We start from the raw sequence: 23,284 nt of genomic DNA, 5'->3' as shown, positions 1-23,284 counted from the left end.
ATCAAGTAGCTTTTGGAATAAAACACCAATTTTTTTAAAATTAAACACTATCTAAAGATTTGCATCGAAGCGTTTATTTTTGATAGTGATTTTAATCACTGTCAGATATCATTATACTTGATCCAACTATACCACGTCACAACTGTGCCGCGACCCCCCTGTGCTGGGTTTTTTTTTATTATCTGAATTCAAGCGTATATAATTTTTGTGATCCACAACAATTATTGTTATTTTTACAATATTGATATCATCAATGTTTTTTTTGTAATAATCTCATTAAAATTTAGCGTTATACATCGTTATTTTATAACATTATCAATAACGCATTTAATCTCTGGATGACAACACACCAGAAGAATTTGACCTTCATTATTCTTTGTTTTACTAAATAATAGCATTAGTTCCTATTTCACACCAATAATTTTTCTTTTAAATTAAAATAAAACTGTTATATATATATATTAATATGAATGCTAGATTGTATAAAAAATCACCAATTTTAGCAGTCACTGGTTTTATTCTTGTTGAATATCAGTATATAATTGCTATTGTAAAATATTTGCTACTGCTATTTGTTTTCATGATTGTGTAATTTCAATAAATTTGTTCAATAGATATAATTCTAACATAACAAAACGTCTATATAGTTAACTATTATACAAATATTTACTTTCAAAAGTAAGTTCACCATCAAAAAGGTAATGCAAGTATCTGATTTAGGTTGATGAAAAAAAAATTTCATATGTTACATGGTGCTTTTAATTTCAAATTATCTTTGGACCACAAAAAGCGTAACTATGAACTTATTCAGAAGTTTTATAAATTTTAATTTGTTTAAAAATATGTAGTATTAAAACAAAAACATGTGATGCCTAAAATATTCATCTCAGTTCTTATAGTCTGTTCTATCTTTAATTTATAAATTTATATTGAAAAACTTCTATGAGCCAGTACTTGACCACAAACTTGCCAAATGTTAAACCAAAAAGAAAGTAATTATTAGAAATAATAAAAAATATACTTTTAATGTAGTCTACAAACGTAAAAATTGTTTAAAAAAAAGAATGATTATTGGATCAAAAGTTATAAAAGTTGTTAATTAGATCAGTTCCATTCTGTATAGCAGCAATTTTAATATTAAATTATCATACTTGAATACATCAATTTATGAAAGTAACAATCAATCATCTAATATAAAAAGAATACTCAAAAAAAGTGTTTGGCACTGGGAAGTGGTTAGAATATGACCCCCTCCATAAGTACGCCATTGATTAAGATTACGAAGATCACTGTAATATTATTACAGTATTATAATTTCAAATTAATTTTAAAATAATATATATACAAAATATAGCCAAAAATTAAATTAGATTAATTATTATTACCTATATGTCAACCAATTATATTGTTGTTTTGTACCTCCTCTAAGTACACTTATTACTTCAAAAGTAGGCCATTCATATACTATTATTAAAGGATTTGTACAATTTTCTCCAACTGATATATGATTAAGTATTGGATTCTTCTATTCATTGGCATCAAATTATAATTATTATTTTAATTCAAAAACATTTACTTACAGCTATATGACCTATTCCTCCATTACCAGCACATTTTCGAAATGATAATTTTCTTGTATTTATATCTAACATATGAATATAACTACCTGATGCATACAATACTGTATTTTCGTCTGCATTGCAAATATTAAAGATTTTGGAACAACAATCATAACCAAACGAATGACTAAAAATAATATATTAATAAATATTTTCATAACTTTAGTTTTAGAGGAAATATAAATTAATAATGAAATAAAAAATTACAGAAACGAACAAACAAAACGAATTTTAAATTTTTCAGTTGAATACGAACCGAACTATTTCATATATAAAATGATATATAAATATATATCGTATTTAACAAAACTTACATGATTTTAACTTAAGAAATCGATTACCCATAGAGAGCAAATCATCTGAATGCTTTTCTTTTTTTAATCATATGTTACATTAAACTATAATTACAACTAACTTAAATTTTAAATAACTTAGTATGAAGCAAGTATTCCACTACTATGCAAAACACTTCAAAATCGGCCATTTTAACCGAAAATTTTATGATTTTTGGTTTAATGTTTTAATGGTCGATGAATTCTAGAAATCGAGATGAAGGATAGTTTTATTTTTCATCTTAGTAGACATTGTATTAGCTTTAATTTTATTTTTATTCACGCAAAACACAAGTCCAAAAATTCATTTTTTAAATGAAGTTTTTTAAAATTGTATAAACTTTATAATGTTTCTATTTATATATTTTTTAATAATAAAATTATTATAATAGTTATTCAACTCTAATAAGATGCCTAATAAATTTTAAATATTTTAAATACTTGATTTGCTATTAAATTAAAAAATTGCATTTCCACTTTTTGAGAATTAAAATTAATTAATTACTTAGTGTTAATAATACTCCCTATATTCTAGGACAAGTTCTAAACTAAAAATTTTGGATACTTACAAAAATATTATGATATCATCATTAAGTGTGCATTGTAAACTTTTTATCGGTTTTGAAATAAAATCATTACTATTATATACTTTATTTATTATATCTTCAGAAATATTATAACTGGTTTCATCAAATGATTCAAACTCATCTATACTTTCATCGAGTTCTTGCATTTTTTTGAAAATAAAAACATATTAAAGACAAAACATATTAAAGACAAAACAATTTTTAAATAATAATTTGCAGTCAGTATGTTATGCCGTTGCTAAGTAAAAATAAGAATGGATTATTTAATCAATAACTAGAAGAGGGAGCTATGCCGTTCGTTACTCACTTTCATAATTTGTAATGATATTATTGGTTTTTATTTCTTAAATAATCAACTTAAATACATACCTCAAAATTGAACAATTTCAGTATTTGGCTCATCAATATTATATACAAATAAACGAATTGATAAGCGTAAATAAGTATGGTTAAAAATATTAAACTATTTTTTTACGCGTATCGGTTTCTCTAAAAGCTATTACTTGTGACAGGACTGTGAAGCTACATAGCTAAGTGCAAACAAATGACACCGAGTGGCTCAGAGTTAGATCATCGAAAACTTTAATTTTACATTTTTTCAGTAATCCACTTGATCAATGTACGTAGTCATTATTATAAGCACTTGCTGAGTTTCTGGCTGAATTGACCCGAATTTATAAGTATCATATGGATTTTATGAGTAAATTCTAATAAATAAATAATGATAATAGTTATAATAAATGTAACTAGAAATAAATTTGAACAAATTCCTTTCTTGTTGAATAAAGTATTCCGGCTTATGTTAATCATTAAAAAATTAATCAAAATATAAATTTTGTTGGTACATGCAAATTCTTTGGTAAAAAAATAGTTATTTTTCGTCAAATGTTTCCAAATTTGAGACGCAGGCATTATAAACATCTCCATCGAATACAGCACCCTAAGTAGCACATCATAAGACAACCCAAGATGTTAACATTTTTTTTTAACGATTTATTCGATCTTGAACAACTTCCCCCTGTCTGTAGTCTGTTTATTGTAAACCATTAAAAATGTAGTACCCCTTTCATCTCTATAATTACCAGGAATAACGTAGGCATCAAGCCATACAATGTAGAAATCCATTGGCGAAATGAATCTTTACATTGGTTCTTGATTAGTATTAGAATTCCTAGAATTATTAAACTTATTTCATTTTTTTCAATGGAATCTATACAAACTACGTTCATTACTATGAGATAAAGTAGGTATTACTTTAAAGTTGAGGACACTTTTACGGTGTATTTTCATTTTTTTTTTTTTGTGAATTGTGAAATAATGAAAAAAATTAAATTTTACGAGTTAAAGATATTATTTTAATGTTGATTAAAAAGAAATAAAATTATTTTTTGATTTTAGTTACATAACAGAACTTAAAAATACAAATTATAGACTTCTTTTGTTTTCTAAATTTTCCAATTTTAAGTCACTGCAACATTGCATCCCATTTTTTGTTCATATTTTTTTTATTTTCTAAATCAGAAAGAAGTAAACTAATTAAAAGCAAAAAATTTTACACTGTCTTTAGAAGACTTATGTAGAAAATTTAACAAATTTAAAAGTTTGAGTTGAATATTTTAAAGCTTTTATAGTATTCTGATGTTCTGCTATGGCTGCCAAAAAACATTTTTTTTTTGCAAGATGACAGTTTTTAAAGTTTTTTTTATTGACTATAATATTTGTACTCTCTATTAAACATGTTAATAGACCTAAAATAATACATTGTAGTTAATAGTAAGTCTATGCAACTACCCTTGAATATTTCTGGGACTTTGCCTAGGACACGTAGTACTAATTTCAATTAATTTAGTCACCGAATGATGGTTATACGATGTAAATAGCATTTAAAAAAAAAACACGCATTGGAATAAATAAGAATATTTAATTTAATTACGTTCTAATATTAGAACATAATTTAATAATCAAATTCATATAATGTACAATTCAATTGTAAATTTATGACATCAAACAAAAATAATTCAAATTGAAGAGTTAACCACAAATTACTTTAAAATTCAGAAATTGATGACTTATATTAAGATTTTATAATTACTGAATTAAAGTAGTACTAAAATTACTGAAACCAATATATAAAGTCTAATTAGTTGGCTCGGAAGTAGATATTCTTAGTGGCAATTTAGGAGTAAGATTACGCTTCGATGGCGGAACCAAAAATATAGGAAGTACTGGCGGAAGTTCTGATCCTTCAAGCTTGATTTTTGCTAAGTACATAGCTAGAGCGAATTCATCAGCGTCTAAAACACCATCCTTGTCAACATCGGCCATCTTCCATATTTTCGAAAGAACAGAATCTGGCAATTTTGTCTTTAGCATTTCTTCTTTAACAGCTTTAAAAAAAACAATTTTTTTAAATTATAAATTTATCTTAAGTTGTGAAATTTTGGATATTATGTAATACAGAATGCAAATGTTACTTAATATTAATATGTATAAAATAACATAATCTAAACTTTGTGTCATATATTTTGTATACCGCTACAGCTTATATACCTGATCGAATCACTTTTCCGTTATGTTTCTCAAGTTTATCAAATATCTCACTAAAAGGCTTTCTGTAATATTCAACAATCCAAACATCTTCAAATTGACCTTCATCAAATCCATGAGATTTAATATTAAATGGCGTAGTTGTGTCTTTAGCATCTGGGATCACATTACCTAAAATTGTCATAAAAATAATTCAAATTTTAGTGAAATATTTTATAATCACCAAAAAGTTTTATTAAAGATAAATTGTTCACATTAAAGTCAAAATATAGTAATATTTGTAAAAACAAAAAATTGATTTATGTAAAAACATTTATCATACCATTTTCTTAAAAAAAGCCCAACATTTTGAGTACCTGGCATAATTAAAACTGTATAAATTAATATAAATTTACGATACCAATGTATCTTATTTGAAATTTTTTTAAATTTGGGTAATACTCAATCGGTATGGGTTTTTGTGCTTAGTAAGTATCTTTATTAAAGAATATACATTTTTTATGTTATATATTAGAATGCTAGATTTTCACAATTGACTAAGAATTTTATTATATTTTTTTATATTCACGTTGCTTTTTCAAGCTCTCATGTTATTTAATAAATGATCTCAGTTTCAAAAAAGTATATCACATGATAAAGACACGAAAAAAATATTTAAAACATATTTTTTCTTAATAACTATGCTTTTCAATAATTTAAAAAATTAACACGGCCGCCGGGGATTGACGGCCGGTTATAGAAAGTGTACCTGAAATCATGTGAAAAAAAAGGCACGGTACGGGATTAGAACCCGCGACCCAAAGCGTCATATAGACAAACTTTACCGCTAGGCCACCGTGCACTAATGATTTAGTTCCCGATACACTTTCATTTAGGTTGATAACGTGATGTGCGGCTGAGGGAAACACGGTACCGTGTCAAAATATAAATTTTTAATAATATAAAATAGAAAATGTTCACTCATTAATAACATGTTTTTTTTTATGGTCATTAAACACATTGAAGATAAATTCTTTAAACAATTTGTTTTTATCTTTTATGTTTTTCATACGTTTTACAATAATATATGTTTAATTCACTTTTGGATCTATACTTTAAACATTTTTGAATCTTTAAAAAAATAAAAATTTTCCCTTATAACGGAATTTGAAGATAATATCGTCAAATTTTTGTTTTAATATTTAAATACTTACTATTTACTTCTATGTCATCCACTGATATGTTAATGTTAATTCCGTCTAATAGATTACTTGCACGATTTATTAATTTTTCATCTAAGCTTTTGAAATTTGTAAAATCTTTTTGCTTCAAAATCGTCTGTTAATTAAGCTATTAGTTAAAATTAAGCAATTGTCTATTTTTATATGATTTTTTGTGTATGTTCAAAGAAAAAACTATCTGGCAGCTTTTGGAGTAAAAATAATTCGTTTTAATTAAGCTTCTTATTGAAGCTATTTAATAATGGTGATTTTAATAAAAGTTTCTGGTTGGGTTGGGTTGCAAATTTTCCTGAAGATAATATTTTTTAATTTAAAAACAAATAGTTTCCGTGTTATATCAAACTGTATTCTTCATTTGGGTTCATTCAAATTGAACAGAACCGGATAATTCCTTCCTAGTATTCAGATCTGATCATTCCATTTAGTTTGTATAATCAGTCCGGTTGACTAGATAAATTTAAAATATACTGTTGATTTGAATGACAAAAAAGTTTTTTTTTATTAATTTTCATTTTTTTATTGTTATAAAATTTTAAATTGAATTCACATCTGTAACCTGGATTATACTTTATAATTAATTAATATTTCAATGGAATGAATCCGATATCTATACGACAAATATATCAAAATTTTTCTTAGGAACTTTATAATACATAAAGCTAATCGCAACTGGGTAAATAAACGATTTTTTTCAAAAAGGGGTTTAACAAAAAATTATTTTATTTTAGTTTAATGGAAATCAGTTTCCATTAAACATTTTTTTCCCAATAAATAAAATTATGAATTTTTTTGGGAAAGAGGAACAAGATGAAGCAACGTTAAATTAAAATACTAAGTTTAACTTGTCAAATATCTTTTAAATCTTTTACAGAGATTGTCAATGTATTTTTCTATCCCAATTTCAGCTAATTAAAATATAATTAAGCTATTTAATGAACAATCGTTCTAAAATAATCGAGCTTAAATAAAATGTATTTTATGATTAATTTAACCTAGTATACTTGACAAATATAAAGTAATAAAATTGTACCTTCAATTTTTTTATATTCGGAAAATCGCTCTCACTTAAATGTTTATACTTGTTTAATACATTTAAATAAATTTCATGTAGGTTTTCAATGATATTCTTTTGTTGATCCTTTTTATACCATAACCGAGACATGAACGTCATACGAGAACTAAGTTCACTTATAATATAGGCGTGAATCTAAAAAATAATTTTATATTAATTTGGAATTAAGACTATAGTCAGTTGTTCTTATGAACTACTCCAAACAAAATAAACATTTTTCTATTATATGAAAGTAATAAATTTTCTACTATAATTTACAATAGAAAGCAGTCATTTTTTCAAATTGATAAATGATGGCATAGTGATTTATATAATAGACACCTACAATTGCCAGTTTTGCTCGTTTTCCAATGTAGTTAAGCTTAGATACAACTGAGTTGTGTGGTAGAGACCTAATATCTTGGAACAAATCACTTTCTTCCTCGCTAAACATTCTTTAAATATATTCATTTTTAATTATTAAACGTTAATAAAATTCGGGTATTTGTATTTGTTTTAATAAAAATATTATTGCACATTATATTTAATAGAATAATTTTTTACCTCCGGTTCAAAACATTTGTGTATGGTTTATCCCAAAATGAGCCAACATATACTCTGGGAACTTCTGGACAAACAATAGTTTTTCCGAGTGCCCACATTAAAGCTCCGTGAACTCGTAGTAAAGATCTCTCACTGTAAGATTTTCAAAAGGGTAATCAACAAAAACAATATATAGTTTTAATTTTCTCAGAATACTATATCCCATTTATCGTTAAATATTGAAAAAATGATTTTTCAATTAAAATTTACAATTTATAATTTTACTAAATTTTGCAAACCATAATAAATATCAAGTTTATTGTAAGAAAAAAATATTCCTAAGAGTAGATTTTATGTCTTTTGAAAGTTAAATTGGAACATATCATTATTTTTTACTATTAAATGAGGAATGGATTAAATGAAGTTTTGAATGGTCCATAAGTTATTTTTGATCAATCAACATTTTCTTTAGACTACTTTTCATTTAATAGTAAAAAAAAAAAAATATAACAATATTATCCCAGTGAGGACTAATTTTTAAAATCACTCGTTTTATGAAAAAAAAAAATATATAATTTTAATTAAAGATGATATGTAACTTAATTGAAATAAAGTTTAAAAATTTAATTTTTATTTAAAAAAAAACCAGCACATTAAAAAACATGAAGCATCTATATAAAAAAAAAATTATATTGATTTGTTCATTTTTGAAAAAGTTATGGCAGTTTTAAGAAAAAAAAATTTTGAAAATTAGGGATTTTTAAATTTGTAATTTTTTTGGAGATTTCCCCCATTTACGGGGAACGAGGGAAATTTTTTCAATTTTTGAGGATAATGACTTCAACTAGATACGATTTGTGATCTTTTGACGTATCATTGAAAGAAATCGGTTCGGTGAGAGCTGAAAAAAAGTGGTAACAGACACAAAAAAAAAAAATACATCTTAGTAAAACCAATACCATCGCATCGAAGCTAAAAAATTAAACTATCAAGATTTATCGCAAAATACTACATTTTTTAATGATTTAAGATGTTCAAAAAAACGAGATACCCCAAAAGAACACGAAATTGAAATAACAAAGAAATAGTTATTTTTTGTCATAACTACTTTGAAATTTTAATTTTTGACAGCACATGTGTCATTTGATTAAATAAAAAAACACTTTATGACGTTACATTGAACTCAGTCGTTTGACTGAGTTCAATGCAAAGTTAAACAACCTTGCAAGTAGAGGTATTAATTAAATATTTGAAAGTGTTGATATATACTTTATAACTTCACATTTCTCATAGTGATATCTACGAGTTTTTTATTTATGCGTAGGATAATTTATAAATAAATATTTAAATAACAATAATAATTGTGGTAAACACAAAGAAATTATCTATCAAATAGAGTAGAACAGTTAAATTATACTTACTCAATGGTGTCAGCTTTATTGAGCACTATCCTTAATTTACTATCATGTACTTTAAGAATGTCTATAGCTGCCTTTAATTCGTCTGATATATCCAACTTATTGGCATCGAAAGTTAACACTACCATGTCAGAACGATCAGCAAACCAATTGAGTGCTTCATAAAAATCATATTCACGCTGGGCCCGCTGCTTCTCACCTGATAGTATTCCGGGAGTATCTACAAATGTTATGGACCGAAGAATTGGTGCCTCGTTGACAACACTGCAGTGGAGTTTTCGAAGAAACGCATTACCAAAACGTGATAGATCTTGAAATTGTTTTTCGGGATCAGCAACTAGTGCATTTCCTGGTATTGACTGTTGTCGATCACCACCCATTATAACCATAAATTTATCCGTGGTAGGTTCTGGGCCTACCCTAATACCTGGATAATCTTTTTCAATGAGGTACCTGAACAAAAATTATATTAAAAATAAGTATAATGATCAAAAATTGAGTGTTAACAGAGTATCTATTTATAATTAGCAATATAATAGTATTATTGGGTTCCAAAATTTAATGTAATGTTTCGTAGTGAAAACGTAGCCGTTATTAATAAACTATGAAGTAAAGCAGTGACTGTCACTATTTACTCACGTGTTATCATAATCTTAGTAATGTTTTAGAAGCTAAAGACACATACCTAATGAAGGAAATAAAAAGACATGATTGCATTAAACTTTTCTAACACGTATATGTCAAATCAATCAACAAACTGAAGTAGACTAATATTAAACCAATTTATTAGTTAGTCATAATAAAACAGATGAATGTTGTTCACAAGTTTTCTAATATTTGACTTTAATATTTCAAAATTAATATGACTCATCGTCGTTTATGGTTTACATACCTTATCATAGACGTTTTTCCCGTCGAATACTGTCCAACAAACAATACCATCGGTCGAGCATCAAAATCCTGATCAGATAAGGTTGGTTCATAAAATTCATGGTATAAATAACGTTTTTCCAATGGTAACAATTTTGTTTTATAAATTGACTTTAAATTATCCATTGCAGTTTTTTCTTTCATGAAACTTTTTGAATTTAAAATTGTCACACTCCGTTTATGATCTGCGCTAAATCTACTTAGTAAAAAATCAAAAAAAATTCATTTAATTGAATAAAAATTCATTCAATACAGTAAAATTTTAAAGAAATCATAATTTTGAATTGAGAAAAAGTTTAATTCCTCTGATAAAAAAATTAATTTTAATAAAAGTAATTATTTTATATCTTTTACACACCCATCAAGATAATAATAAAAAAAAATATGATTATATTGTCATAAACGTTTGTGATTATTTTATTTACCTTTATGTGCTCAGCCACCGTTTATTCAATTTTCTAAAACTAAACTTTATTTATGTCATTACACCCTTTATTTATTTAATACTTTTAATATTTAATATTTAGAGAAAATTCACAAAAATATCTATTAGAGTATTAAGTAAGCGGGAAAGACATGATTTTTACTCCCGAAATCAATAGATCCGCTTTGAAATTAACATTGGCGCCAAACAGCATAACTAGAATTTCCAACAAATTATTTCAATACTTAAAAACAACATGATAAGTAATTCCAGGATTTAAAATTAATAGTAATTTTCAAAATAATAAGTGATGAGTAAGAAATCGCTCCGTATATTTCATCAATAAGCTTCATAGTACCACACTCTCTATTCAGCAAATTAAGACAAAAATAATGTTGCTAAAATAAAAAAAAAGAGAAAATAATTACTTATTAAATAAATATTGGTACATGATCCGATTTGGTTTCACATTTTTTGTCAAATGACTACAAACAAATTTGGCAATGTTGTACATATTTTTTGAATGGAAGGTTTTTAATTTCTAATAAAAAAGTTATAAATTAATTTTATTGAAGTATAAATTTCAAACAAATGAATCAAGTTAGGTCAATATTTTAAAATTTTAAATAATAAACACATCTACTACGACAGTAACAATATCAAAAAGCCAGTATTTACTTATAGTTAATGTTATAATAATATTATGATTAACATAATATATTATATTAAGTTAAATATTATATTAGCTTCGATGCAAAGCTGAGAAGGTATTAATTTTACTGTGATGTATTTTTTTTTTGTGTCTGTCGCCTTTTTTTCTTAGTTCTTATCAGACCGAATTTGTTCAACGATACGTCATAACATCAAAAATCATATATAATTGAAGGTAAGACCATTATAAATTTAAAAAATTTTATTCGTGTTCTTTAAATGGGAGAAGTCTCCAAAAAAGTTACTATTTTTTAAATTAATAAAATTTGACATTTGTTAAACTATAAATTAAAAACAGAAAGTATATAAAAGGAAAGCTCCCATTTTCCAAAAAAATGTTCTAGCTACCAATTGTATTTTGTACAACTTCAATTTGATAATTGAATATTTGAATTTGATATGGTTGTTACCATATGGTTAAATCTGATTCTGCTTATTTAATAAAATAATTAAAGTAATTCCAGAAAATAATTTAGATATAAAAAAATGTGTAGCACAATGTTATGGTGGTGCATCAGTTATGAGCGGAGTGTATATAGATGTTCAAGAAGGAATATGCAGTAAATTATCGCACGCATTATATGTCCACTGCTATGCGCACCGTCATAATTTATGTTTATTTCAAATATTGCAAAATGTACCATTTATTGTAAATTTTTTTATTATATTGCAAGAAATGTACAAGTTTTTGATTAATGGACAAACAAGATATGAATTATTTATTAAGGCTCAAAAAGATCACAATTTACCAGTGTTACACTTAGAATGTTTAGTAGACACTAGGTGGGCTTACTGGTATAGGTCATTAAGTAAAATTATTTTAAGATATATAGAAATTATTGAAGTACTTTCTATACTTGGTAAAGAAAGTGATCAAACAACTAGGGCTACCGGAATTTTAAATGAAATGTCTTAATTTTCTTTTATTATTATGATGTTTGGGATGGAATCTCTACTTAAAGTTACACATTATGCTTCTACAGAACTTCAAAATTCAAGTATTATTTCACCAGCAGCTATTGATTTGATAAAATGTACTAGACAAAGTTTAAGTGAAATGCGGAGCGATACATTTTGGGTTGAAACTATAAAAAAAACTGAATTGATTGCTACTAAAAATGGAATTCCTATTAATCAAAGTTCAAACAGAAAGTGCTGTTTGAATAAAAAACTTAAATATTTCTTTATTGAATCATCAGTAGGGAATACTTCAAATAGTACTCTAAATAATTCTACAAATTAATTAAAAGAATTATTTTGTTCAGCAATTGATAGGTAAGTCCTATTATAACTTTAATATTTTGAATGTGTTATGATTTGAAAATTGAAATAGTGGTTTACTAATGTAACTAGGTACCTTTTATGCTTTTTGGTTGTACATTGACAATATCGCATAAATACTATAAACAAAAAATTAATTTTTAATCTTCAATACATTACATAATCTTTCTATATAATGTTTATCATATTTTTTAATACAATTTTAATGGTTAGAATGTAATTATTTATTTATTTTATAGATTTATTAATGAACTTGGCAATTGTTTTAATGATACAAACAATAATATCCTCTTAACCTGTACTTTATTTATTTCTTCGAATTCTGATTTCTTTAACTTCAAAAGTCCCTATCTTCAAGCTTTTTTGAATCATTATAGTTATTTCAAAATTAATCCTTTATTATTAGAGTTTGAATAACTTATTGTCAAAAACCTACTTTCTAAACAAAAATAATAGCCGTGAAGATAGCGTTCATGATCTTTCTTCCAAATCAAAAAATCTGTTGGAAATTCAAAACTTTTTTTCAGAGACACTAAAAATTATTTCTATTCTTATGACTCTACCTGTATCAATTGCATCTAATGAACGCATTTTTTCATCTTTAAAATACATAAAAACTTTTTTACGACTGACAATAATGATGAACGCTTCAGAAATTTGATAGGGATTGCTGTTGAAGGTGATGAAGCTTCAAAAGTTGATCTACAGAAAGCTATTGATATATTCGCAAGCATGAAATCTCGTAGATATCCTTTAACAGCTTAGTACTTTATACTTAATTTTGTGTTTGTATTTGGTTTATATCATATTATGAACTGAATATAGTTGATAATATCTTATTATTACTTACATTGTTTATTTATCTTCATTGATATATCCTATTAATGTTGACAGCAACAGCATTAGTTTTATCTTTTTTTTTCTGAGTATACAGGGTGATCGAAATCTGGTAAGACACTAATTTTCTCAGAAAATATTGAGAATTTCAAATTTTATTATAGAGAAAAAATATAAAGTTCAAAAAACTCTACAATAATATGTAGTCAAACCATTATTTTTTTCGTTCCTTCAAGGATAAAAACCCTTATTTATAATTTTCTAAAAAGGGAACCCTTATTTTGAACTTTATAATATGATAAAAAAAAAAATTACAAACAATTTTATTCTTATAATTTTTATTATCCGATTAACCGTTCGTCCGTTACAGCTTGTTAAAGTTAAGTGATTTTAGACCAAATTTCTATTGTCATTTTACTGTATTAAATACAGAAGTCATTATTTTTATTTGCTGTTGCACAACCCAAATTTTATTGATCAAGTTATGACAGATAAATTAGCTATAAAAATTTACTACGCACTAAATGAGTGATAACAATAATAGATTCAAATCGGGTTTTCGGTGTATTATTAATAGCTAAGTCTATGGTTTTGTAAGACTAAAGGCTCTAACAAAAATACCGGTTGCACTGCCAACGACACTGCAAGTATTATGAAACTTAATAAATGACAATATTTTTTCTGGAAGTCAAAATCTTTAGACAATTATAAAACGGTTATTAGGATAAAAAAAATTATAAGAACAAAATTGTTTGTCATTTTTTTTTTCTATCATATTATCAAATCAAAAATAGTGGTTCTTATTTAAAAAAATTATAAATAAACATTTTTATCCCTGAAGGGATAAAAAAAAATTTATTTAACTTCATATTATTGTAGAATTTTATAAACTTAATAATTTTTCTATTTACAAAAATTTTAAATTCTCAATAGTTTCTGAGAAAATAAGTGTCTTACCAGATTTCGATCACTCTGTATACATAGATCAAAAAGAATAATTTATTTTATTTTTTAGGGAGATTGGAAGCGATTAATTTCTGTTTTTGTCTGACTCACATACTACATAGGAGCATAGACGCGTGTTAGACAAAAACAAAAAATAACAGATTTCAATCCTCTTATTGGCGAAATGATGAATACAAAAATTTAATTATTCATTTATCATACATGCATATAATTGTCAATAATGTAATAATTCAATTATTTGAATGAATATTTTAACATAATATTTTTTAATTCTTGCTTGCAAATCTGTAAATTATCTGTTTTTTTATGTAACTACATACTTTTACTAATAATGAACCGTCTATATTGATTACTAAGTATAATAGGCTGTTAGTATAACAGTACTGTTTTGTAACTAACTTTTTTGGGAAAATATTTATATTTATAAACAAAGGTTGGTGAGGTAAGCGGTCGCTATGGATGCAACAATATTAGGGGCGATTTTGAGTAGGTTAAGGCGTATTTTTTAAAGTATCGATAATACTATGCAGTTTTTTTGTCGGTTGAGCAAAAAAGTCTTCAAAAAAAAAAAAAAAAATACACCATGAATGGGCACAGTGGGCCTATAAAAATTTTGCCCCCCCCCTAAGAAAAACTGAAACGTCCCTGATTAACTGAAACAAATTTTGAAACTATAATCAAATAAGTATAGTATAACAGGGAAGATATTAATCAAACGCTAGAGGCGTGGAGATCAGCTCTTAAAGAAAAAGGTTTAAAAATAAGTAGAAGTTTATAGAGTACGAGTTTAACAAAGGAGAAAATGAGGAAGGTGAAATAAGGTGTTCAGTGACAATAGGCGAGGATGGGATAGGAGATGTGGAAAATTTTAAGTATTTAGGATCAGTTGTGAAAAAGAGATTGGTATTGACGAGGATGAGAACGGGAGGAATAGATCACAGATCGATTATTTTATGTGGAAAAGAGAGAGCGTAAAGCGAGTAAAGGATTGTATAGTTATACCAGGCGAGAGTTTAACTATATAGCATAGGCTGATGGTAATAGAGTTGTGGTGTATCGGAAAGAGAACAAACAAAAGTAGAAGAAACACGGAAGATCAATAGAAAATCCGGTGGTGGAAATTAAAAGGGGTAAATGAAAAAGCTGTGTATGGTATTTATAGATTTGGAGAAAGCAAATGATAGAGTACCCAGAGAGGTTCTAAAGTGGGCATTAATGAGAAAAGGAGTCCCGAAATGGTACATTAGTATAATAGAGGATATGTATGATAGCACTAGGGTAAAAAATGTGGGGGAAGTAACAGAAGGTTTCCTGGTAAGAGTAGGAGTGTACCAAGGTTCTGCTTTAAACCCTTACATATTTTCTATAGTGATGGATGAAATTACAAGAGAAATACAAGGAGAGGTGTCGTGGTGCATGTTGTTTGCTGACAATATAGTGTTAATAGGAGAAAATAGGGAGGACATTAATCAAAAGTAAGAGGTGTGAAGAAAAGGGTTTATCTCTTGAAGAAAAGGGTTTAAGAACAAGTAGGAGTAAGACAGAGTATATAGAGTACCAGTTTGATAAAGGAGAACACGAGGTAGGTGAAATAAAGAGACAAGGACAATAGGCGAAGACAAGATTGGAGATATGGACAGTTTTAAGTATATAGGTCAAGTTGTGCAAAAGAGAGGGGTATTGACGAGAAAGTAGCATACAGGATTAAGTATGTGGTTGATTACAGTGGACAGAAGCGTCTGGTGTTTTATGCAATAATAGAATTCCCCAATGATAATGAAAAGTAAATTCTGTAAGACTATAATGAGATCAGCTACAATATATGTTTAATCGTGTTGGGTGGTTGACAAGAGAATACAGCAGCGGATAAGATAGCAGAGATACGAATGCTTAGATGGATGAGTGGAGTGACTAAAGAAGATAGAATAAGGAATTGACACATAAGTGAAAGTATAGTTATAGCGTTAATCGTTTATAAGATGAGAGAAAATAGACTTGGTAGTTTGATAGTTTAGTCACGTTAAGAGGAGAGATGAATGGTTAGCTATGAGAAAAGTTATAGAATGTATATTGAAAGGAGAAGAGGTAGAGGAAGACCAAAAAAGAGATGGAGAGATTAAGGCGAGAAAAATGAAGTAACGATGAATAATAAGTAAAATAAATAAAGTTTATAAACCTCAGCCGCATCAAAGCTAAAAATAAATTATTCAAGTTTTAATGCTATATATTCTCCATTCTTGTTGCATTATTAATAAACCTGCTGTTTTAATTGATTAATATTGATTAAAAAGAATTTTCGAGCTATAAAAATGCTGTTTAATTACTTTTAAATAATTTCTACCGAACATTTTTTGTTTATCTTATGCAAAAATCTTTTTAAAAGATAATTAAATTAATAACAATTTGTCATTACTTTAATAATTCCAAAGAATCGGAGGCGGTAAGAACAGTTATAGAAATGGATTTTGAAGGAAGAAGAGGTAGAGGATGACCATAAAGACATAAAAAGAGATGAATGGTTGTTATTGAATGCAATATGAAGACAGCTGATGTGAGTGTAAATGATGAGGGTAATTGTGTTAAGTGAAAGTTTAGGATAAGGGTGACCAATCCCAAGTAGTTTTGTCTAAATCGAGGAAAATGAATAAGATGATTAAATAAGTATATCAATAAGTATTATATAATTTTAGAAATTTAAACATATTTCGTTTCCTCTTGATCGTATACGTTTTATATTTATACGTTATTTTTGTCTGTTTCCAAGAATACATTATTTGTTTAATATTGAATAATCGTAATTAAAAATTTTTAATACTTTTAAAAATAACATTTGATGTCTTTCCACCTTGAACAAATAGACTTTAGGTTTAAAAAATCATATCTCGTAACATTTTATCGTGTTCTAGTCTATATTTTTTCATATTTATTACTGGAAATTTTCTACTTGTATGTCAGTTTAGCGAGCACATTAAAATTAGTTGTATTTTTAGTAATTTTAGTTATCGGTACCAATATAATAACCAATCTTTTGAAGGTAAAATTTATAAATATTAGTTTTTAAAAATGACTTGAAAAAAAAATATATTAATTTTTTAATATAAAGTTAAAGGATAAAAAAGAGCTGATTCAGTCAATTGAAAATAACTCAGATAAACTAGATGAGTATCTTCAAGCAAATAAAGACTTAGAGATTCAAAAGTCCATAGTTAAAGAGTTGTATAAAGAAGAAGTTATTACAAACGAAAAAATTAACAAGTTGGAATCCAAGAACTTATTTTTGGAAAATGAATTAAATTCTATAAATTTGAAGATTCCACGTACATGCCGTCTTGTGTATGATTACATCGAAAATATAAAAAATGTTTTAAATCTTTCAAAGGAGCAAAAAAGACAAGCTCTTTCAATTCAGACCACTTTAAATGATATTTTGTATTCACAAAATAGTACAGGTTTGTGATTTCTTAAGAAATTTTTTCCTTGTGATACAGAAGGCCACAATATTTCATAAGCTAAAATAAAATTACGGATAACCTGAAATAAAGTATTGTAAAAAAAAAATTATCTAGGTAACGTGTATTTCATGAAAAATTGAATTAATGTGATGCTTATTTTAGAAGTTGAAAGTGATATTTAAGACAATTATTATCTGAAATGTAATTTTTTGAATTTATTATCATTACATGTACATAAAGAGGACAGTGTTCTGAAACCAGATTATATTCATCTATGATTTGATTAGGTTTTTAACAAGTATTAAAAAATTGTATCTTTCATAGATGGTTCTTTTTTATCACCAAATAATGTAATTACACTTTAAATTTTTTAAAATAGACTAACAAGGATGGCAATTTTTTTCTCATCTCCTAGTATACATTTTCCAGTGATATCCATGTATAGGACAAACCTCTGATGCTATTTTTTCAGATTTTTGACAAAATTCCACAAATTGCCATTTTAGGTGGCTCTTTAAATTTTTATATGTCTATTTCTTTAGTGTTAGTCAACCAAGTTATGTTCCACTCCTCTGATTAGTATGTCCATGAAATTTTATAGTGATAGTCCATACGGTTGAGTATCCATAAGTTCCGCTAACATCTGACACCTTGTTAACGTTTTATAAGGATTTATAATTTTTCAAATTCTATATATACATAGTGATTAAATTGACTTTTAATTACCATTGATACTTTTAATATGTTTCATACAACATCTTGTTCTTTAAACTAGGTACAATCATTATGCAATTTTTCGCCTTGATAAATGATTGTATTGCATTATCCTCAAATACAGTTGACTACTATATAAATTTACAACAAGAGTTAGAAACAGTAAAAAAAAATACAATATTTAAACATAATAATACCCGGGAAATAATTGATTGTAAATATAAAGAAATAGAATTTTACGAAAAAATCAAAGATCCACAAAATTTATTTCGAACCGAAAATCTCTTGCATTTACAACAAATATTATCATCTTATCAAATTCATACACAACAAAAACTTTTAAAAGAAATAAATTGGTTTAGAACTTGCTGTTTTTCTAGAAGTTTTTTCTGTGATAAACACTTATCATATTTTAAACAAAACAAATTCCAAAAAGACATTTGCAAAAATGTAAAATTATTAAAGTATAAAAACGTATGCAAAAAATTATTAAAAAAATTAAAAAACAAAAAGAAATTGAAAAAAAAGGCACTAGCGAAAAGATATTCTCGCTCTATCCAAGTCAATTTTATGGACTTCAGTGAGGTGAATTAAAAATATTTTTTCATAATGCTGCTGATACATCAATACGATGTATACTCGTATTTATTAACTTTTATTAAATAAAATTGTTTTTCAGAAGATATCAATTCTATCACTACATGAACAATCGAAGTTAAATCCGTATAGATTCAGTAACGACTGGTAGTTAGTCATACCAAAAAATTAATTATGTACATGGTGTATGAAGAATTATTTTTTTGTTAGGTTAAGACTTGGTATGTGTGGAACACCTGGAACTAATGACTTGAAAAATGCTATCGAAAGGTTCTGGGAAAACATTAAATAGATATCTCTACAACTTTCGTTGGAAATTGAAATAATTAGAATTTAAAGGATCATAATAAATTCAATATACATTATGGTGATATATAAGTTGAAAAAGTTGACAACTGAAATATAATTGATGTACAGTTTTTATTTTTAGCGTGATAATTTGAATAAATTTTATTATTTTAATTTATCTTTTAAATGTCAAAGTTATAATTAATTAATAAATATTAATTATTACTAAATAAATAGGTAGTAATTGATAGGTAGGTAGGTAGTAATTATTTCATAAACTTTAAATTTGTACCATAAAATTTATTACATTTAGATTTAGTAAGTTAAAACTATATACATTAATTCATAAATTTAACAATAAATCTTTGAATATTTATATAAAGTAATGAAAAATGAATGTTTTTTTTACAATGAATTATATATCAGGTTACAATATCTGGCTTAAATGCAATGTTAAATAAATTTTTAGATATTCAATAATTTGAACTAAACAAAAGAATTCTAAGAAATGAGCTAGGTACCAAAAAATTAAATAAATATTTATAAATAATATTAGATTACACCTGATCTTACTCTATAGAATCGTGAGATGTTGAAAATTTATTATAAGTAAGTGAATAGTTTTTTTTATAAGTTTATTTATGAGAGTAATATTATAAAAATTGGTTCTTAGCATTGAAAAATTTGGAATATTACTAAATTGGGAACGATTGGTCATCTATGATATCCTAAAAAAATGCTACTCAAAAAAAAATCCAACCAAAGTAATTATGAATAAACCAAAAAAAATACGACAATCAAATATTATTACATACACAAATTCATTATTACATGCCCCTAATATGTTTAAACCCAGAGTAAAACCTAAGTTTGGAGAAACTGCAAATCAAAGATTCTGTAGCCGTCAAGTGAAATGCAAAATATGCCATAGTGATGAGGTACTTGTATTAGGTAAATTTTGTAAGCCAATGATTAACGATATTCAAAGTACATCTCAGCTTTCTGAATCAACTAAGTCTAGGCCTACGTTAAACAACAAATCCAGTATTGAACCCAAAACTGCTAAAATTGCATTTGAATCAAAAAATTTCACTAGTACAAAAACTAAAACACCAACCATCAATCGTAATACAGACAAAAATACCAATTCAATAACTTCTGAACAAACTGTAACAAATGAATCACATATTCATTTCAAAACAGTTTCAGACATAACATCAAAACTACTTTTATTAAAACCAAATAGTTTAAAAATAGTAGATTTCCCAAAATGTTATTCTCTACCACAGCAAAAAAGTCAACTAAATTTATATGACAAAAGAAAAATGGAAAACAATTTAAAACTAAAGGTTAAATTAAAATCTTTAGATGAAAAAAAACTCGATAAGTTATTAGAAGATAATTTTCTGTTACCATCCGATCCTAGGGTAACAAAAACGTTCTCCAATAAAACCGAAATTCTTAAAAGTTCTTCAAACTCCAGAAATCTACCTATTGAGTCCGCATCTAATTCTAAAATAATCGTCAATAATAAGAATAGAGAACCATTGTTGGAGGATTCTCCTCATCAATTATCTCAAAGTTCTATAAAATTTGAAACTTTAGCTCATCAAACAGTGGTTAATTCAAAAAAACATCAACTTGATAAAAAATTAAGACCCGCAAGTTCTAAAAAAACAGATAAATATAATGTGACAAATAAAAAAAGTAAAAGAAGCAACAACAGTAAATATAGCGAATTTAGTGACTTAAGCATTTCTGAGAAACAAAAGCAATCCAATCACCTACATCACAATACGACTATTGAAACCCAAGTATGTAATACTATATGCAGTTAAATTACAGAGTATATTGAATGGAATTACAGCCGATTGTTGTTTATATTATATTTTCATTAGGCTTGTGGGTTTATTAACATTATAAGGTGTCGGCAAGCGCGGATCCAGAACGTTTTTTTGGAGGGAGTCATTTTAGTAAATTTGGCCATGGAATACAATTTTTTTAAAAGCCCTGAACTTAAAAACAAAATGCAAGAAAAAAAATCATCTATCCCAACTATTTGTGGGGTCAGTTCTACTTAATTATTTGACAAAGATTTTTACACTGAGTGAGGACTTGACGAAACCTCATTTTGGCAAAGGGAACTAGTATGAGTACAAGTTGTATGTCACTGTGTTTAAATTCTTGTATGGTGACCCGTCAGCGAACTAACAGAAAGCATCGCAGCTGATCATTAGCGCTAAAGCGGTGACTGAATTATCCGCTACGTCATACAATGCCACATACCTTTTATTATACTATTATAATTTTACTATATAATAGAACAAGGAAAAAAACGCTTTTCTGAGAAAAATATTTAGCGTTCTCTGATTTACAAATTTTACGTATGGGTCGGTAATGCGTGTGTCTCTAAGATTCGAAGTACGAGGTTCGAATCTCGCAAGGTGGGTTTACTTTTTTCATTTTTTAATATATTTATAAAGCATTTTGCAAAATATTGTCAACACAAAATTTTTTTAATATATTAGAAATATACCTTTAATATATTGTGAGAATATTTTAAAATGTTCTGGTTGTATTCTAGAAATATTTCATTGCTATTTGGGTAGTATATACTTATAATAAACAAACGTTAACCTTATACCAAATACATTTTACTATTTTCTTTTTTTGAATTTTCCTGATATTAATAATTAAATTTTTAATATATTTTTGTAGTACCGATTCTGGTGTAATATTTTTCCTACAAAACACTTATCATACGTTGCCGTGTACTATTACCGGAATCAGTAACCTACTTATGAGGATGTTCCAAAGAGGTTTACGCGCTGAGAAAGCGTAAGGCTCATTGGGTCCCGGTTTTGAGGCAGAGCCTACTACAGAGTATTTATATACAAAGTGTTTAGTAAGAAAGGAAACAGGTTTCTATTGATCTCATTGATTGTAACAACTGACCTGTTTCTTTACTTAGTGAACACTTTTTATATAATGTACATTGTAATAGGCTCTACTTTAGAACCGGGACCCAATGAGCCTCACGCTCCCTCAGCGCGTAAGCATCTTTGGGCCGTCCTCATAAGTAGGTTACTGACTATAAAATACATATATATATATATAATACATTTAAGAATATAAATAACTGATAATATTTATAAAAATTACAGAGGCTTAGTAAAAGTGATTACCAATTGAAAGAATCGATTGAGCGAATGGAACATGAGATGAGAAGACTAAACGACATAATGGAATCATTGTTAAAAGACATAAGTAGTAGCAATAAAAATACAAAAAGTATAATTTCAAAAAATAATTATAGCGAAAAATCCAAAAATAATGATATCGACATATATAACCCAAAAAAACCTCCAGATTCTACAGAAAAATAAAATTAACAACATAAAATAAATATTTTGTATGTTTATAAAATATAATATTTCAGTATCAGTGATGCAAGTAGTGTAACATAATTTATGTAATATATATCACAGAATAGATAAGATCTTATTTATTCTTTGATTGTATTATATAAATTATATGTGTTACACTAAACAATAAATACAAATTACGTTTATAAAAAATGTTGCATCTTTTTAAAGATAAGAAAATTTTAATCTAAATTTTTTAATGGAAACCGCCACTTGTTTTTTTAGTTTAATAGTATGATAGAAAAAAATGTACAAACAATTTTAGTTTTTTCATTCTGTTCATATCTTTGTTATTCCTTGTTAAAGTTTAAAAATGTTGACAAATTTTTCATTCGTAACATA

General features: G+C 26.4%; 4 protein-coding genes across 9 annotated transcripts in view; 2 read left to right on the top strand and 2 right to left on the bottom strand.

Moving 5' to 3' along the window:
- The window catches only part of LOC126899099 (cilia- and flagella-associated protein 44), a 19,204-nt gene extending 16,508 nt beyond the window's left edge, over positions 1 to 2,696 (bottom strand). For both annotated transcript variants that reach the window (XM_050673644.1, XM_050673643.1), the window contains exons 1-3: positions 2,521 to 2,696; positions 1,581 to 1,746; positions 1,386 to 1,525 (exon numbers count right to left, since the gene is read on the bottom strand). In XM_050673644.1, coding sequence (XP_050529601.1) covers positions 1,386 to 1,525; positions 1,581 to 1,746; positions 2,521 to 2,684 — 470 coding nt within the window. In that variant the 5' untranslated portion in view covers positions 2,685 to 2,696. The remainder of the gene's footprint in view (positions 1 to 1,385; positions 1,526 to 1,580; positions 1,747 to 2,520) is intronic.
- A 1,770-nt stretch (positions 2,697 to 4,466) lies between these two features.
- Positions 4,467 to 10,601, bottom strand: LOC126899105 (EH domain-containing protein 3-like). Of its 4 annotated transcripts, none has more exons than XM_050673656.1 (8): positions 10,210 to 10,601; positions 9,321 to 9,770; positions 7,921 to 8,052; positions 7,703 to 7,811; positions 7,336 to 7,512; positions 6,279 to 6,402; positions 5,089 to 5,256; positions 4,467 to 4,925 (listed from the first exon to the last, which is right to left on the bottom strand). In XM_050673656.1, exons 1-8 carry the CDS (start codon positions 10,389 to 10,391, stop codon positions 4,675 to 4,677), a joined length of 1,593 nt encoding a protein of 530 aa, XP_050529613.1. In that variant the 5' UTR covers positions 10,392 to 10,601; the 3' UTR covers positions 4,467 to 4,674. The 4 variants fall into 4 exon arrangements, with proteins under 4 accessions (XP_050529613.1, XP_050529614.1, XP_050529616.1 ...); XM_050673657.1 differs by lacking the exon at positions 10,210 to 10,601 and adding an exon at positions 10,003 to 10,075 and having other exon boundaries at positions 4,469 to 4,925; XM_050673659.1 differs by lacking the exon at positions 10,210 to 10,601 and adding an exon at positions 9,957 to 10,068 and having other exon boundaries at positions 4,471 to 4,925.
- On the top strand, positions 10,090 to 19,639 carry LOC126899112 (uncharacterized). Of its 2 annotated transcripts, XM_050673669.1 has the most exons (5): positions 10,090 to 10,290; positions 17,570 to 17,915; positions 18,694 to 19,217; positions 19,312 to 19,376; positions 19,440 to 19,639. In XM_050673669.1, exons 3-5 carry the CDS (start codon positions 18,705 to 18,707, stop codon positions 19,519 to 19,521), a joined length of 660 nt encoding a protein of 219 aa, XP_050529626.1. In that variant the 5' UTR covers positions 10,090 to 10,290; positions 17,570 to 17,915; positions 18,694 to 18,704; the 3' UTR covers positions 19,522 to 19,639. The 2 variants fall into 2 exon arrangements, 1 of the variants encoding a protein (XP_050529626.1); XR_007702480.1 differs by lacking the exon at positions 18,694 to 19,217 and having other exon boundaries at positions 19,312 to 19,379.
- Positions 19,640 to 20,199: 560 nt separating this feature from the next.
- LOC126899109 (uncharacterized) lies at positions 20,200 to 22,956 on the top strand. Its single transcript, XM_050673667.1, has 3 exons — positions 20,200 to 20,281; positions 20,374 to 21,961; positions 22,682 to 22,956. The coding sequence occupies exon 2, from the start codon at positions 20,486 to 20,488 to the stop codon at positions 21,353 to 21,355; it is 870 nt and encodes a 289-aa protein (XP_050529624.1). The 5' UTR covers positions 20,200 to 20,281; positions 20,374 to 20,485; the 3' UTR covers positions 21,356 to 21,961; positions 22,682 to 22,956.
- Positions 22,957 to 23,284: the final 328 nt, after the last annotated feature.

The sequence above is a fragment of the Daktulosphaira vitifoliae genome, unplaced genomic scaffold (assembly GCF_025091365.1).
Source record: "Daktulosphaira vitifoliae isolate Bord-2020 unplaced genomic scaffold, ASM2509136v1 Scaffold_2, whole genome shotgun sequence".
In the NCBI taxonomy this organism is placed as follows: Eukaryota; Metazoa; Arthropoda; class Insecta; order Hemiptera; family Phylloxeridae; genus Daktulosphaira; species Daktulosphaira vitifoliae.
This window is presented reverse-complemented; position numbering and strand designations above follow the sequence as displayed.

Coding starts and splice junctions, on each gene's coding strand:
- LOC126899105 (XM_050673656.1), bottom strand. CDS start 10,391: ATGAAAGAAAAAACTGCAATGGATAATTTAAAGTCAATTTATAAAACA. Junction 8,053..9,320: donor AATAAAGCTGACACCATTGA/GTAAGTATAATT, acceptor AAAATCTTACAG/TGAGAGATCTTTACTACGAG. Junction 7,513..7,702: donor AACGAGCAAAACTGGCAATT/GTAGGTGTCTAT, acceptor ATTATTTTTTAG/ATTCACGCCTATATTATAAG.
- LOC126899112 (XM_050673669.1), top strand. CDS start 18,705: ATGCAATTTTTCGCCTTGATAAATGATTGTATTGCATTATCCTCAAAT. Junction 19,218..19,311: donor ATTTTATGGACTTCAGTGAG/GTGAATTAAAAA, acceptor ATTGTTTTTCAG/AAGATATCAATTCTATCACT. Junction 19,377..19,439: donor TATAGATTCAGTAACGACTG/GTAGTTAGTCAT, acceptor TTTTTTTGTTAG/GTTAAGACTTGGTATGTGTG.
- LOC126899109 (XM_050673667.1), top strand. CDS start 20,486: ATGATTAACGATATTCAAAGTACATCTCAGCTTTCTGAATCAACTAAG.